This window comes from Acanthochromis polyacanthus, chromosome 17 (assembly GCF_021347895.1).
Source record: "Acanthochromis polyacanthus isolate Apoly-LR-REF ecotype Palm Island chromosome 17, KAUST_Apoly_ChrSc, whole genome shotgun sequence".
Taxonomy (NCBI): Eukaryota; Metazoa; Chordata; class Actinopteri; family Pomacentridae; genus Acanthochromis; species Acanthochromis polyacanthus.
This window is the reverse complement of record NC_067129.1, coordinates 32,537,072-32,550,956: the sequence shown is the minus strand read 5'-3', so window position 1 is coordinate 32,550,956 and position 13,885 is coordinate 32,537,072. Positions and strand designations below refer to the sequence as shown.

Sequence of the window (13,885 nt, the reverse complement as noted above, 5' to 3'; positions counted from 1 at the left end):
CACTGACTTTTATGTCAGCGCTCTGTGGAAACTGTAATGCTGATGAACATTGAGAGACGTCGGCCTTGAAGAGCGATTTGAAACCAAAAAACAAGGGCTATACGTGGGCACTAAATCTCAGCCAGCATCAGCCCTTTACATCTGGTTGTGTCTCCCTAGTTCTTTGAAGTCACATGGACTCAATAACTTCCATCCATCCATTATCCGTTACTATAGATATCACCATCAAGTTTAGTAGTAGTGGTGTGGTAGTAGTCTTAACAGTAGTAGTAGTAGTGGTAGTAGTTTTAGACTGCCTATACCTACACTACCAGTCAAAAGTTTGGACACACCTTCTCCTTCTTGTAAGTGAATACTGAAGATCAACACTTTTTTGTTTATAACTTAATTTAGTGTGTATTCTTTTATAGTTTTGATGTCTTTAATATTATTATACAATGTATAAAATAGTTCAATAAAAATCATTGAAAGAGAAGGTGTGTCCAAACTTTTGACTGGTAGTGTATTCCCTGGCCAACATGTTCCTTGATAATACACAACTCAAGTGCATTAAAGTTGCTAAAATCAACACAATGCCTCTGCAAGACATCAAGGAAAAAATGCATTCCTGTATCCAAGCTGTTGTTTAACGTTATAAGTGGTCCTTGTTGTAAAGCTACAGTAAGACACCGAGAAAGGGTAGAGTGTGCCGATCCTCCACCAACTCCAAAAGATAGTGAAAACATGTATTCTCCACATCCATCAGCATCTATACACCGTCTAATCCTCATTAGGGTCATGGGGGGCTGGAGACTATCCCAGCTGACTTAGGGTGAAGACAAGGGACACCCTGGACAGGTCACCAGTCTATCACGGAGCTACATGTAGAGACAAATAATCACACTCATATTCGCACCCACAGGCAATTTAGAGTTACCAATTAACCTGAGCATGTTTTTGGACTGGGCTGCACAGTGGGGTAGTGGTTAGCACTTTTGCCTTGCAGCAAGAACATCCCCGGTTCAAATCCCGGGGTGGGCCTGGGATCTTTCTGCATGGAGTTTGCATGTTCTCCCTGTGCATGCTTGGGTTTTCTCCGGGTACTCCGGCTTCCTCCCACACTCCAAAAATATGCTGAGGTTACTTGATTACTCTAAATTGCCCGTAGGTGTGAATGTGAGTGTGATTGTTTGTCTGTATATGTAGCCCTGTGACAGACTGGCGACCTGTCCAGGGTGTCCCCTGCCTTCGCCCAAGTCAACTGAGATAGACTCCAGCACCCCCCGTGACCCTAGTGAGGATAAAGCGGTGTATAGAGAATGGATGGATATTTTTGGACTGTGGGAGGAAGCTGGAGTGCCCGCCATGCGCAGGGAGAACATGCAAACTCCATGCAGAGAGATCCCAGGAAGCTCAGAATGTGAACTATAAGGTAAAAGTGCTCACCACCGAGCCACTGTGCATGCCCAATTTCAATACAGCCAAACTCAAAAAAGCTCCTATGTAGCCCATTCAAAACAGGGATAAAGCCAAGTGCTGTAAAGTCAGTATGACATGAACAACCTTTGCAGTACTTTGAGCTGAAACACTGATTCTGAAGACGTGACACTTTGATTAAATTGCTGCAAATAGGCGCCTTTAATGTATTAGCATGGCGACATTAGCATGAAACACAGAGCAGAGCAGAGTCTAACCAGAGACTATTACAGCTGAAGTTCAGAGGCAGAACCAGCCCTCAAACACTCCTCTTCCTGTCATATGCCTCATGAATGCCTTCCTGCCCTACACGGCCATTTGTTCTCATTTTCCGTGCCTCGCCTGCCCTCCATCTATTCTCTCTCCCCCTCTCTCTCTCGTCTATCACCTCTCTTAGGATGCCTGCCGAGCACCGAGGCCACGGTAAAGCCATCTCCAATCCATCCCCACACATTCCAGCCACCAGATGTACCTCACACGTTTTATTGTTTTCTAGAAAGACATCAACCAAATGATGACATCTACAACAACACTATCACATCCTGTGTATAAGTGTGTGGATAAATGTGGGGAGTATGTCATCTTTATGAAGCCTGTGTGTTTGTGAGTGTGGCATTGAACCTCCTTGTAAAAGTACTTTAGAGATACCTATGTACAAAATTTGATGATGGTCCATTAAGTAACACTATGGATCATCTCCATCCCCAGAGAAACGCTGTGAGCATATCTAAAAGCCAAATCCATCAAAAATCAGGAGTCTACAGTTTTGCCTTTGTCAACTGAGGATAACAGGGCACTCAGGTGACGTCATACAAGCCTCTGTCCACTTTATTTTCTCCCTGACAGATGGCGCAGGAAAAGAGATATCGACTTTAGACGACCAAGACGAGGCCTCGGGTTTCTACCGCGACTGCAAAATGCACCTCAGCAGAAAAATCCCGTCGGTGGCAAACTCCAAAAGACGGGAAATAAAAGTGAAGAGGCGAAACAGATAGGAAGTGTTGAAGGAAAGAAAAAAAAACTGCTCGGCTAAAGCCAGGCACTATGTTCTCATGGCAACTGAAACCCGTCTCCTTGGAAACTAATCTCGGGGCATTTGAACAATGCAGCTCTGGCCTTTAATCTCTCCAGACACTGGGAACCATTATACTAGCCTCTGGCAAACCCAAACCACTGACTCAATAGAGAGAGGACAGAGAGGTAGGGAGAGAAAGCGGAGGGTGGGTGTGGTGGGGTTCAGCTGCACCAGTCTGAACATGCCAAGTCTATTGGCCATCTAAATCTGCCTCCCCTGAGGCCACAGCAAACATTAGCCCCCTCCTAAATTATTATGGCCTCGAAATAGATGGCCTCTTTCCCTCACATATTTAAAAGGCAAAAGGAAGTAGCGAGGAGGAGAACGTGGGGATAAGCGGGAGGCTCAGGATAATGCCATGTCAATTGCTCTGCGAGAGGAAGCTCAGGCATAATGTCACAGTGCTCTTATGGTTCCAGGGTTGGAATATTGAACAGTTCGGTCTGAAACTATGCTCGTAAATAAAGCAAAAGCACAATACGCACAAGTCTATTATGAATGACGCAAACTTTGTGAACTCGCCAGGACTATTCACTGTGACCTCATCCAGACAGTCACTTCAACAAAAGCTCACTTATTCTCCGAGCTCGCAAAAAAAAAAAAAAAAACATCAATCCTCGGCAGTAGAAGCTACAGGTTTTGTTGTTGCTGTTTGACAAAAAAGATTCTGTATCCTATAAAAAGGACAAATCCAATTATCTGTGAGGTATTTTTAGAAACTATTTTTCTAAAAATCTGATTAGCAGAGCTGAGGACACACAAACAGCCTCCATCTCTTTACATTTTTATCACTTGTTATGGTGAATGCATCATGGAGGGTTCCTTCTCCTGCATTTTAAAATCCTGGGCAAACTGCCCAAGTGTCATTTGGAGTTAACCTTTAAGTGAATTTAATAAATGCAGTTTAAGGGGACCCAAAACGAGCTGTAATGTGATGACGCTGTTTACTGACAGGAGTGGTAGGAATAATATTGATAGTCCCATAAAGAAAAGAGAAAAAACAATAAAAATGAGGTACCTATCGCAGCTTGTTCTCAGCATTTTATTGCATCCTCTTTCAAAAAGGGCAAAACATTATCACACGGAGCCGAAAAGGGCAAATATAACACCACCAATTATTAAGGCCTTAAGTATTTACACTTTATAGATCAATACCCTACATTAGTCGCACATCTCTAGTCGGGCACACACAGGATGAGCAGGTAATGTTGCTGAGAAGGTCAATGTATATATAATACATTTCATGATGACTAAGGCGGTTTAAATAGCGTTAAGAATGCATCACAGCCGCACAGCGAGATTTTACCCTTGAACAAGGTGCTCTTGTAGATGCTCATATGGTCCAGTATGGCTACAGGGAGCGCACCTGGTCCACCACATTGCCTCATCTCCTTGTAAATTCATCAACACGTCTTTGGGATTGCACTCGTGGCTCAAGAGGTCACTGCTATTAACTCTGCACCGAATAAAAGAGCTCGAGATGAATAAATAAAGGCCTGCAGTTTAACTCCAATTATGCTTGAAGAAATGTGCATACATGCAGCTGGTAATTGTACATCCCAACAATGGGATAGCAGTGAGAATTGAGGTGGAATTTCACTGGGACATTAAACACTCGGTTCTCACACTCACTCACAGGTGTTTCCAATTATTCTGGCTCATTAGACCTGAGCTCAGGTTGAAGGCTGAAGCTAAAGCCAGGTGAGATGGCAAACTTCAAGACCCAAAATAGTTGGCTGAGCTGCAGTCGAGCGTGTTGTGTGACGCCAGCATTTAGCGGAGATGCAGTTCTAGTGATGATGTGGCTCTACGCACATTCCTGTCCAGGGTTTGACCATCTCTATCCATCAACCTACAGGTGGGGGTAACGTGCCACCAAACATAACGAGGACACAAATGCATTCAGTACACTTTAAGGAACTAAATGCTGAGAGGAAATCTGAATGTAAACAGACACTGTTTATTTACAATGTACACCACTGTGCAAAAGTTTGGGGTCATCCAGACAATTTCATGTTTTCCATGAAAACTCCCACTTTTATTCAAGCACTAACTGCACAAGGGTTTTCTAATCATCAATTTGCTTTTGAACACCACTATTTACACAATGCAGCATTAGAACACAGGAGTGATGGTTGCTGGAAATGTTCCTCTGTAACCCTAACTAGATTCAAAATGTGTCAACGACAGCATAAATCTTGTCAACGCTTACCCAAAAATAGCCCAAAATGACTAAAACTTTTCTAAAAGTCCTAAAATGTGCGTCTCAAATTAAGTAATATCCATCTAAAATGACTCACGTTTATTCAAAATTGATTCAAAATGACAGAAAAAAGTCTTAAATGACTCAAACATGTCTAAAATAGACAAATTGTGTCCATAAAGATGACAGTGCTCTCAAAATCACGCCAAAGTAGTCTAAAATGACATAAATCAAAATCTAAAATATCCTTCTATGACTAAATCTTCTCCAAAATTCCTAAAATGTGTCAAAAATTAGGTGAAATCTGTCCAAAATGACCAAAACTTGCACTTATAAAAATTTGTCCAGAATGATCCAAAATTAGCCCAAAACATGCAAATAGAAGAAATACGGGGCAAAAAAATATCACACCCTTGTGTGCACTGTTCTGCTTCGAGCTGCACACATCATTCCAAATACATAAAGCTAGACCCAAAATGTGTCAACAATGACAAATCTTGTCAACAAATACCCAAAAATAGTCCAAACTGACTAGAACTGTTCTCAAATTTGTCTAAATTGTGTCTGAAATTAGAAGAAATCCGTCCAAAATTACTTAAACTACCATTCAAAAGTTTGGGGTCCCCCAGACAATTTCATGTTTTCCATGAAAACTCACACTTTTATCCATGTGCTAACATAACTGCACAAGGGTTTTCTAATCATCAATGAGCCTTTCAGCACCATTAGCTAACACAATGTAGCATTAGAACACAGGAGTGATGGTTGCTGGAAATGTTCCTCTGTACCCCTATGGAGATATTCCATTAAAATCATCCGTTTCCAGCTAGAATAGTCATTTACCACATTAACAATGTCTACACTGTATTTCTGAGTCATTTAATGTTATCTTCATTAAAAAAAAACAGTTTCTCTTTCATAAATAAGGACTTTCTAAGAGACCACCAAACTTTTGAACGTCGTGTTTGTCTCCAGGGTAATTTTGATTTAATCTTTTCACAGCTTTAAAAGTGTTGATGCACTACACAGATTTTCAATTTGGATTCGGCCATGACAAGCAGCGCAAATCGAGTTTTTATTTGTGTTGTTTATTACGCCGTTACGCGTTATTGTGTTTACGTGACACACAGTGACATTCATTCAGGCTGGCATAAGCGGCCAAATTAAACTAGAAACCACACCCAGCTGGATTTAAATGCTGAGGGTCTGTAGTGCACTTTAGGGTAAATGTATAATTTCTTCTGCCCTATGAAGGGCAGCAAAACTAACAGGAGGCCCAGACAGATGTAAATCAGTCTGTGTTTGAGCACACAGGCCTCAGAAGGGGTCGAATTAGGAAAGATAAGTGAGAACACCAGTTGGGAAAGTATGAAACAAATGTTTTGTTTAGAACCGGCTGCTCAATTTTGCAGTTTCGTGGCCGGGCAAATAGTTGGATTGCTAACATAACTGAGCAGCTAAATCACACTGGAATTTCCTCCTACTTCAAGAACTATATAAAGCTCAATATTCACTTCTAATAGACAGAAATGCAAAAAGGACAACTGTACTTCTATTTTTAGACTTGAATACGGATTACAGTAAGTCAGGGTGTGGTTTGACAGCTATTATCTAAGATATAATTACAACAAACAACATCATAATCTCTTTGTTTACACCCTGTGTCTGTCTGAGGCCGCAGCCTTTCGTCATTGCTGCTGTTACCACTTTTAATTGCTGCAAAGCCACGCAGCGGTAAACAAAGAGGCAGAAAATTCAGGATTACACGATTTGATATTCCTTTAACGGAAGTAAAGCTGCATGTCGGTCTGCAAACTGGCTGTTTGGAACCTGGGTGTGACGTTAACGCATTAGGAAGAGCAGCAAATATTCAGAATAACAGGAAGCGAGTGCATTATGTTAGTGTCTTTTGTTCAGTTTTACGGAAGCGCTCTGCAATTGATGCACTTGCATAGTTGCATAGTTTGAGGTCCAACTAGTCAAACTGCTTCTTTTAACTGCAATTAAATAAGAGGTTATAGTGCAAACGCCGTAGCAGTCTGTTGTGATGGGAGCTTCTTGTGTTAGAAAAAAAAGCTGGCAGCAGAATTAAGTTCACATCACAGGAGAGTGGAAAGGAATTGTTTTGGAAAGCTGGACCCTGGAGAAAAAAAACAACAACCTTGAAACCACAGGATAAGAGACATGAGGTGCAATAAATAAAAATCAAGGTCTGATCTTTCGAAAAGGAAAAGAGCGTGTGTGCAATCTGACTTCGTCTCTCTTGCCTTTTCGAATTCAAGTCTCCAGACAGTTCCAGCTGACAAAGTTTTCCTCCAGTCAGCTGTTTTCTGTGTGTATTTTTTTTTTCAAACTTTAACGCGTCTTGTTAGAAACTACAACCAGACAGCTGAGATTAAAAGGAGGGAGGAAGATACCAGTGTGATGATGATGATGATGTCTGGCTCCAAAGTCACACATGTTAAACACTGCTGTTGCTATTATGGCTTTTTCATTTCCATTATTGTGACGTTTTAACAGTTTGACAAAGACAGACCCTGTGACTTTTAGACGTCAATAAGATTCAAGTTTACTGCCCGCATCACAGGTTAACAAAGCTGGAATTGACTGTTTTATTCTTGAAGTTTGAAACCTGCTTTTTGGTATTTTAGCTAGCTGGCTTTGTTGTACTAGCCGGGTAACCTTCTAGTGCAGTAAATGGGGTAATTTAACAAGCAGACAGACGCTGTATTACACTCATAAATAAAGGCTAGCAGTCCACTGGCAAGGTTAAAGGGAGGTGTCCGTGTAGACCGAGTTAACGGCTAACTAACTGTCACCCCTTTTAGGCTACTTAACACACATCTAACTAATAAACCGCTGCTAATTAGCTAACGACAGCGTAGTAACGTTTAGCTAGCCGACTAGCTAGCTTGTTAGCGGTAGCCGTTTTTGCTAGCTCGGCGCTAGCACTTTGCTTTCATCTCCTCCCCCGGTTTTCCCTAAATTAGGTTCATAATCCGTAATTTCTCGCACAAAAAGCGACACCCGGGACGAAAACACGCCACGAAAGTCTCGGCAGATGCGAAAAGGGACGGCGAAATCTCACCTTAATTAGCGATTAAATAGCCTTGTTGCTGCTGTCAATCCCGGAATAGGTTTTATTCCCCCGTTTTAATCCATCAGAAACGCTCACAATTCCTCATCCACAATGTAGCCACGCCGTCCGCTAAAACATCGTAATCCGGAGCATGGCACCGACGACTTCCAATGCACGTCTTATTGTCTGTTATTTATGTATTTTTTGCTTAGTTTATTTCTGTTTTCCCCCCCTCTTAACAGAGCAGGGTGTCCCTTTCCCCTTTCTTTGTTCTGTAATCCAGTAAAATTGAAACTCATTCGCCTCCTGCTAATCCCAGCCCAACTCAACAACAGCATCTATTGGCTGCAATTTACATACAGGATTAACGGAGGAACCTCTGGAAAAACCCCCCTGGGTGCAACAGAGATAGAAAAAAATAATTTATATATGTTTATTCATTTTATTTTGTTCATCACTGTGACTGTTAAATCACCGACTGCCAAAAAAAATAAATAAACCCTCACATGCTACATGGAGGTGTTTTCATGAGATGCATAATTATTTTTAGGATTTAGAATCTGTCCGGAGTGGATATACAGCAGCTCCATGGATCTTGTGGCTGTGGAAGTTATGCCATAGCTGCAGTGATTGCTTAAAATAGCTCACGTCTATTTAATATAGGGTAAAGTTCACATCCTAGAGTAGAGTAACAAACATTATCTTCTAGTAAATGCACCCCAGATGCCATTTAGAATAATTTAAATCATAAATCGCAACTATAATCCCCTTTAATCTGCTTATTTTCAGCTACTTTTTTTCACCCAATCGGTATAAAACTCTGCTCCTGTGCTGCTTCTCTTCTTTTTATGCTTGCAAATAAGAAGTCACTTATTCAAATGTCAACGGCATAACCAATCTGCCCTCCGGCAAAAAAACTGGGACATGTGGATAAGACCTGACATTTGCCAAGGCCAACCAATAAAAGTGATATATCTGGAGGTTAGGAATCCAAAGATTGTAAATAAACATGCAGAGTCTGGGATGTTGTCTTTTTTTTTCCACATAAAAGAATTATTGCCTCCTCTTCTGGTCGACGGGAACTTATTTTAATAACAGATATTTGCCTCAGATGTGAGTACGATCAACAAAACACAGTTTATTTTGGCTCGGTGAATGTGTGTGTGGTTGAGAAATGGGTTATGGGTTGTTTGGGCTGAATTTCCCCAAACCGGCAGCCTATTAGCGGGCGTGAAATCCGACGCCTCTACTGTGGAAATACACCGATCCACCATGCTTTGCCTCAAAAAAATCATTAAAAAAAACCCAACAAACATTCAGAAGCGACACGAGTGTGAAAGAGTGTGAAATAAAACACCAGCAGCCCTTGCCCACATTGTTAATATTTAATGAATCAATCTCCAAAACCGTTGCAGCAATGATCCAGAGGGTACAAACCCCGCAGCTGAAAAGGCCGAGTACAATATCCGATGGAAAAATTTAGCTTTTTATCCAAGCTGACCTCCTACTGCTCACCTCCATCTCGCAAATAGCATCCCCCTGGTTGAGCTGACGAATGGATAAAACAATATTTGGAAGACTTAAGAGTATAAATACAACAGATGTCGTCAATCTGGGCGAAGGATGAGTCCATTGTTTGGGTTTTTAGCTCTTGCGACAGCCCTTCAGTAGACTTGACAAAGCAAAATCGTTTGCTTGGACACTAAAACGGGCTTCTATGTTGTACCACATGTAGTTAATTCAGATTAATGTGTGGATGGATGGCGTCCGTATTGATGCATGGCCAATAAAACAAGAGGTGCGGGGGTCAAAAAGTCCTTAAGAGAATGAAAAAGTCTGAAATAATTCACTATATTCATTCTATAAACATTGTATCAGTCTTCTGGAGGTCCACTGATGTGCAATGGCTGAAAACTCATTTAGGAGACGAGACCTTCCACCACTTTACTAACATCTGAGGAGAAGATTGGTAGTGAAATCAGCAACATTAGTCCTGAAACAGATAATTCTCCTCCAATGAGAAGACATTAAACTGTAGATGTAAGGCTGGATGGTGGATTCATGGTAGTTCAGTCGATATATATGACTCCTAATGCTCTGCACCACTGATGTGTGGTTTTATATTGAGGACTAGCCATTACAGAAGTATGAAAATGCACTCAATGGATTGTTTTTACACCGTTACCACCATTACAGCTCCATTTTTTGTCTTATATCATCATAAACTGTATATAAGCTTCTTCTCTCAACCCAACGTTCTTCCACCTTTGACATTTTAAAGAAAAACCAAACAAGCATCAATGTTTTCAATGGGTTTCACTCAGTCTAAGTGTTCTTAATTCTCAGTTTAATATCAATATTTGTCAAAAATGATGTTTGAGTCGTACAGGTATACAAATATTACAAAAAAGTTTGGGTTTTTTTTTCAAAATGTTTTGCAACCAAAATGCATTCAATCTGATCACAGTGTCGAGGTTTTTGGTTTTGTTATAGATTTATGTGGTAATTACTTGTTTTATTTTGAAGTCACTGTTAATTTGGCCTCCTGTGTTTTCTCCACTTTTGTGATCACCTGCACTAGTTTTTACACCATTAGAGCTCCATTTTTCATTCTTATATCACCACAGACTGTAAATATGCTTCTTCTCTCAACCTAATCTTTTTCCACCTTCGGCATTTTAAAGAAATCCCCTAAAAGGTCAATGTTTCAATGGGTTTTTCTCACTCGTAGTGGTTTTAATATTTAGTTTTTCATGTTTATTACATGTAGAAACTGACCTTCAATTGGTATTCTGTTTTTGGTTGTTATTTTATTTCATAAATTGATATTTTTTTTAGTCTATATCCTTCCTTTGAATGAATGAACTTGATTTAAGACTCAAGACTTTTTTCATGATATTTTTAGAGCAACTTGCTATTGGCAGTAACTATTTAGTTTGACATTTGTATTGTTTACATGACAAAAAGGCTGCTTATTATTGGTCAAAAATGGTGTTTGGATCATACAGGAATATGAATATTACAAAAAAGTTGAATTTTTTCAGATGTTTTGCAACCAAAACACATTCAATCTCACCACATTGTCAAGGTTTTTGGTTTAATTATGAATTTATGTGGGATTGCCTGTGTCATTATAAGTCACTGTTTGTTTTGCCTCCTGTCTTTGGGTTTTCTCAGTTTTTGTGATCAGTCGCACCAGTTTCGTTAGTTTCAGCTATGCATTGTTACCCAATTGATCCTTCTTGCATATTGTATGTAACGTATAGAACATACAAAGACGGATAAAGTCGATGGCACTGAACGTCTTATAGCAATGCAAACTTCTGCTATGGAGTCTTGGTTCCTGGTACCAACCTGAACACTGTTGTAGACGAGGATAGGCTCAAAACAACCTTCCACACTATAAAAACTACTCAGGAGCTGCTCGAGGAACTTGACCAAGAGCCTTGATCTGATCGTTATACTCCCCAAATCAGAACTATAAGGATATCTGGGTCATTTTGGCTGCACATGGAGGATCTACACTATGTTAGGTAGGTGGTGTTAATGTTGTATGAAAAATTTCCAGCCATTTCTTGTATTTCTGATGTTTTCCTGGTTCTAGTTTATGTTGTTGTGGATGACCTTTGTACCTGTTCCTGTTTCGTCTGTTTTCTTTGAGTATTTTTTTTTAGATTTTTCCCTTCTCTGTGTGGCTTTTGTTTGCCTGTTTGGATCTTCTTGTGTGTAATCTGTACCAGCTTTGTAAGTAAAGCTTAGTTTTTGTTACGGGTCTTCTGTTCTTTGGCCTAAACCTTTTACACAGAACCACTTTTAAACCATACAATGTTCAAAAAACAAGAAGTTGGAAGCTGTTGAGTGGAGAGAACATTTCCAATCATACTTATGCACCGTAACACAGAACGGCGTAATGATTTTGCTACCAATCCTCCTCAGATATCACATAAGAAGGTGACAAATTAGCCACATTCCCTTTGAAAACAGTTGTTCTTACGTGTTGCTCTGAGGCCAAGACAGCTCACCTACAGTATAGAGGATTATTACAAAGCAGAGGAGCAAAGTAAAAGTAATAAATAAAACAGACAAAGCGGCTGAGGCCCAGTTCTTCACGTTGGTGTCCATCAGCCGTTTTTGCTTTCAAAATTCAGAATTGTCAAAAGAGTTCCCGGCAACTCGTAGATTCAAACTTTTCTAACTACCGTAAAGCATCAAAAGTCGCCACACTGTGAGTTCTCAGCAGTTGTTGTACCGATAATGTCTCTTCATGTCCGTGCCTTACTTCCTGTCTATACTTTATAGGACTTTAAGCGGTCTTCATGATTGGCTAATAGGTGCTTTCTGCAACAACACATAAATTCACTTGAGATAGAGATTCGCTGTTTTGGTATGAACTGTAAACTGAAAGGTTCTTCAGGCGTCCATCGCAGGATCAGGACGGACGTCGGACGAGCTTCTGTCTTTTTTAATTTACTTCTGCGAGTCCCAGTTCAGTCTGAGTCATGTCAGCGTCCCAGTCGTATCTCTTCTGCTTTTATCAGTGTTGTTCCTGAAAAAAGGAGAAAATGAGGCACTTTAACTGAAATGTATTCACAATATTACTATATCAATAATGTCTAAGAATTCAACAAGAGAATACCAACATCTCGAGTGCTGCCTGACTCCTGGTGGTGAATCCCATTAGCTGAATTTGCGCCGTGCACCTGAAAAACACAGTTATAAGTCATCAGTGAAGTCTTGTTTTTTGTTTTAGCTGCATTTCATTGTAAAGGCATAAAAGAATAAATTCAACATTTTTGTGAGCTCCATTTTTTTACCTTCTTCCACACCATTAGATGAGCAGACTGATACAAATTTGTATTTATTGCCAAAAACATAACAATAGTCATAAAAAGAAACTACAAAAACAAGAAAAAATGTCAGATTTTCGACTTTCCAACACACTCTATGAATCTATCATCTATAAATCATCTGTAAAGATTTAATCATAAAAATTATCCAGATAAAAGCTTATACTTTGGTACTATTTAATCAAAATCACTTTATTCAATGTGTCTCATTTGCAACAACATCAAAAATAAACAATTTTATCTGACCAGATTCTGTAAAAAAAACAAAAAATTCTGTATTTCTTAGCGCAACTGTGACGCCATTAGAGACTTAGCTGGAACCAACAGCCACGTGACAAAAATTCAGGGACTTTTAAGTTGAAGTGTGTTGAACTGCAGGCAGTGTTTATACTGATCAAAGAGCAGAAAAGTATACTAACAAATAAGAATTGTAAGTAGTAAAATATCACCTTTTTTCAGTGTTAGTAACAACCATGGGCACTTGGAAAAACTGGTACATGCCAATTCAAGACTTTAATTTTTTTTAAATAAATAAGAAAAGAAATGTAACTTTTGTTGTTAATTCTTGACGATTAATGACATAATAACTGTGTCACACTGGATTTAAGACATTTATGAGTTGGTTGTTCTGTTTCCATTGAGGTGCAAGACTTTATACTGTAGTCGAAAATGAGCTGACAGTGAGTAAAAATGTCACAGGAGCACATTAACGACCAGAAACCACTTGGGATCCAGAGATTTAAGCTATATCCAGCAGCTGATTAGCTTAGCTTAGCACAAAAGACTGAAAACAAGAGGAAACACTGACAACTTCCAAGGTCCTGGTAGGATTTCTTAAACTTCTGGTCCGAGTCAGAGGATCTGTTTCTGTCTGCTTCCAGTCTTTGTGCTAAGTTTTGTCAGCTGCTGGTCAAAGCTTCATATTTACTGTGGTGTCAATTTAAATCTTGCCAAGAAAATCTAAATTTCCCAAAACATCAAACCGCTCCTTACACAGTCCAGAAATAAAATCCATTTTCTCTGCGTAAAAAAACATTTAAAACCGATATTGCAACCAATTGTCTTGTTTTTTCCACGTATTCAAGCATCCCTTCTGACACAGATACTTCATGCCAAGCCACCCAACAATGAAATTTGCACATTAAAACCTTTATTTATGCTGAATAAAGTCTTTTTAAGGCCCTGCTCACATCCACACTTGGAAGCTGCCCAGTAAAACCACAGTC

The 13,885-nt window shown here is 39.8% G+C and overlaps 2 protein-coding genes across 4 annotated transcripts in view; both read right to left on the bottom strand.

Moving 5' to 3' along the window:
- Positions 1 to 8,153, bottom strand: part of gtf2ird1 (GTF2I repeat domain containing 1) — a 52,130-nt gene extending 43,977 nt beyond the window's left edge. Inside the window, exon 1 of the mRNA XM_051937382.1 lies at positions 7,822 to 8,153. The gene's annotated coding sequence lies outside the window, so the exon portion shown is untranslated. The remainder of the gene's footprint in view (positions 1 to 7,821) is intronic.
- Positions 8,154 to 9,183: 1,030 nt separating this feature from the next.
- clip2 (CAP-GLY domain containing linker protein 2) overlaps positions 9,184 to 13,885 on the bottom strand; it is a 75,755-nt gene continuing 71,053 nt past the window's right edge. For all 3 annotated transcript variants that reach the window (XM_022215405.2, XM_022215406.2, XM_022215407.2), the window contains 2 exons: positions 12,453 to 12,512; positions 9,184 to 12,358 (listed from right to left, as the gene is read on the bottom strand). In XM_022215405.2, the coding sequence (XP_022071097.2) occupies positions 12,347 to 12,358; positions 12,453 to 12,512 (72 nt within the window). In that variant the 3' untranslated portion in view covers positions 9,184 to 12,346. The remainder of the gene's footprint in view (positions 12,359 to 12,452; positions 12,513 to 13,885) is intronic.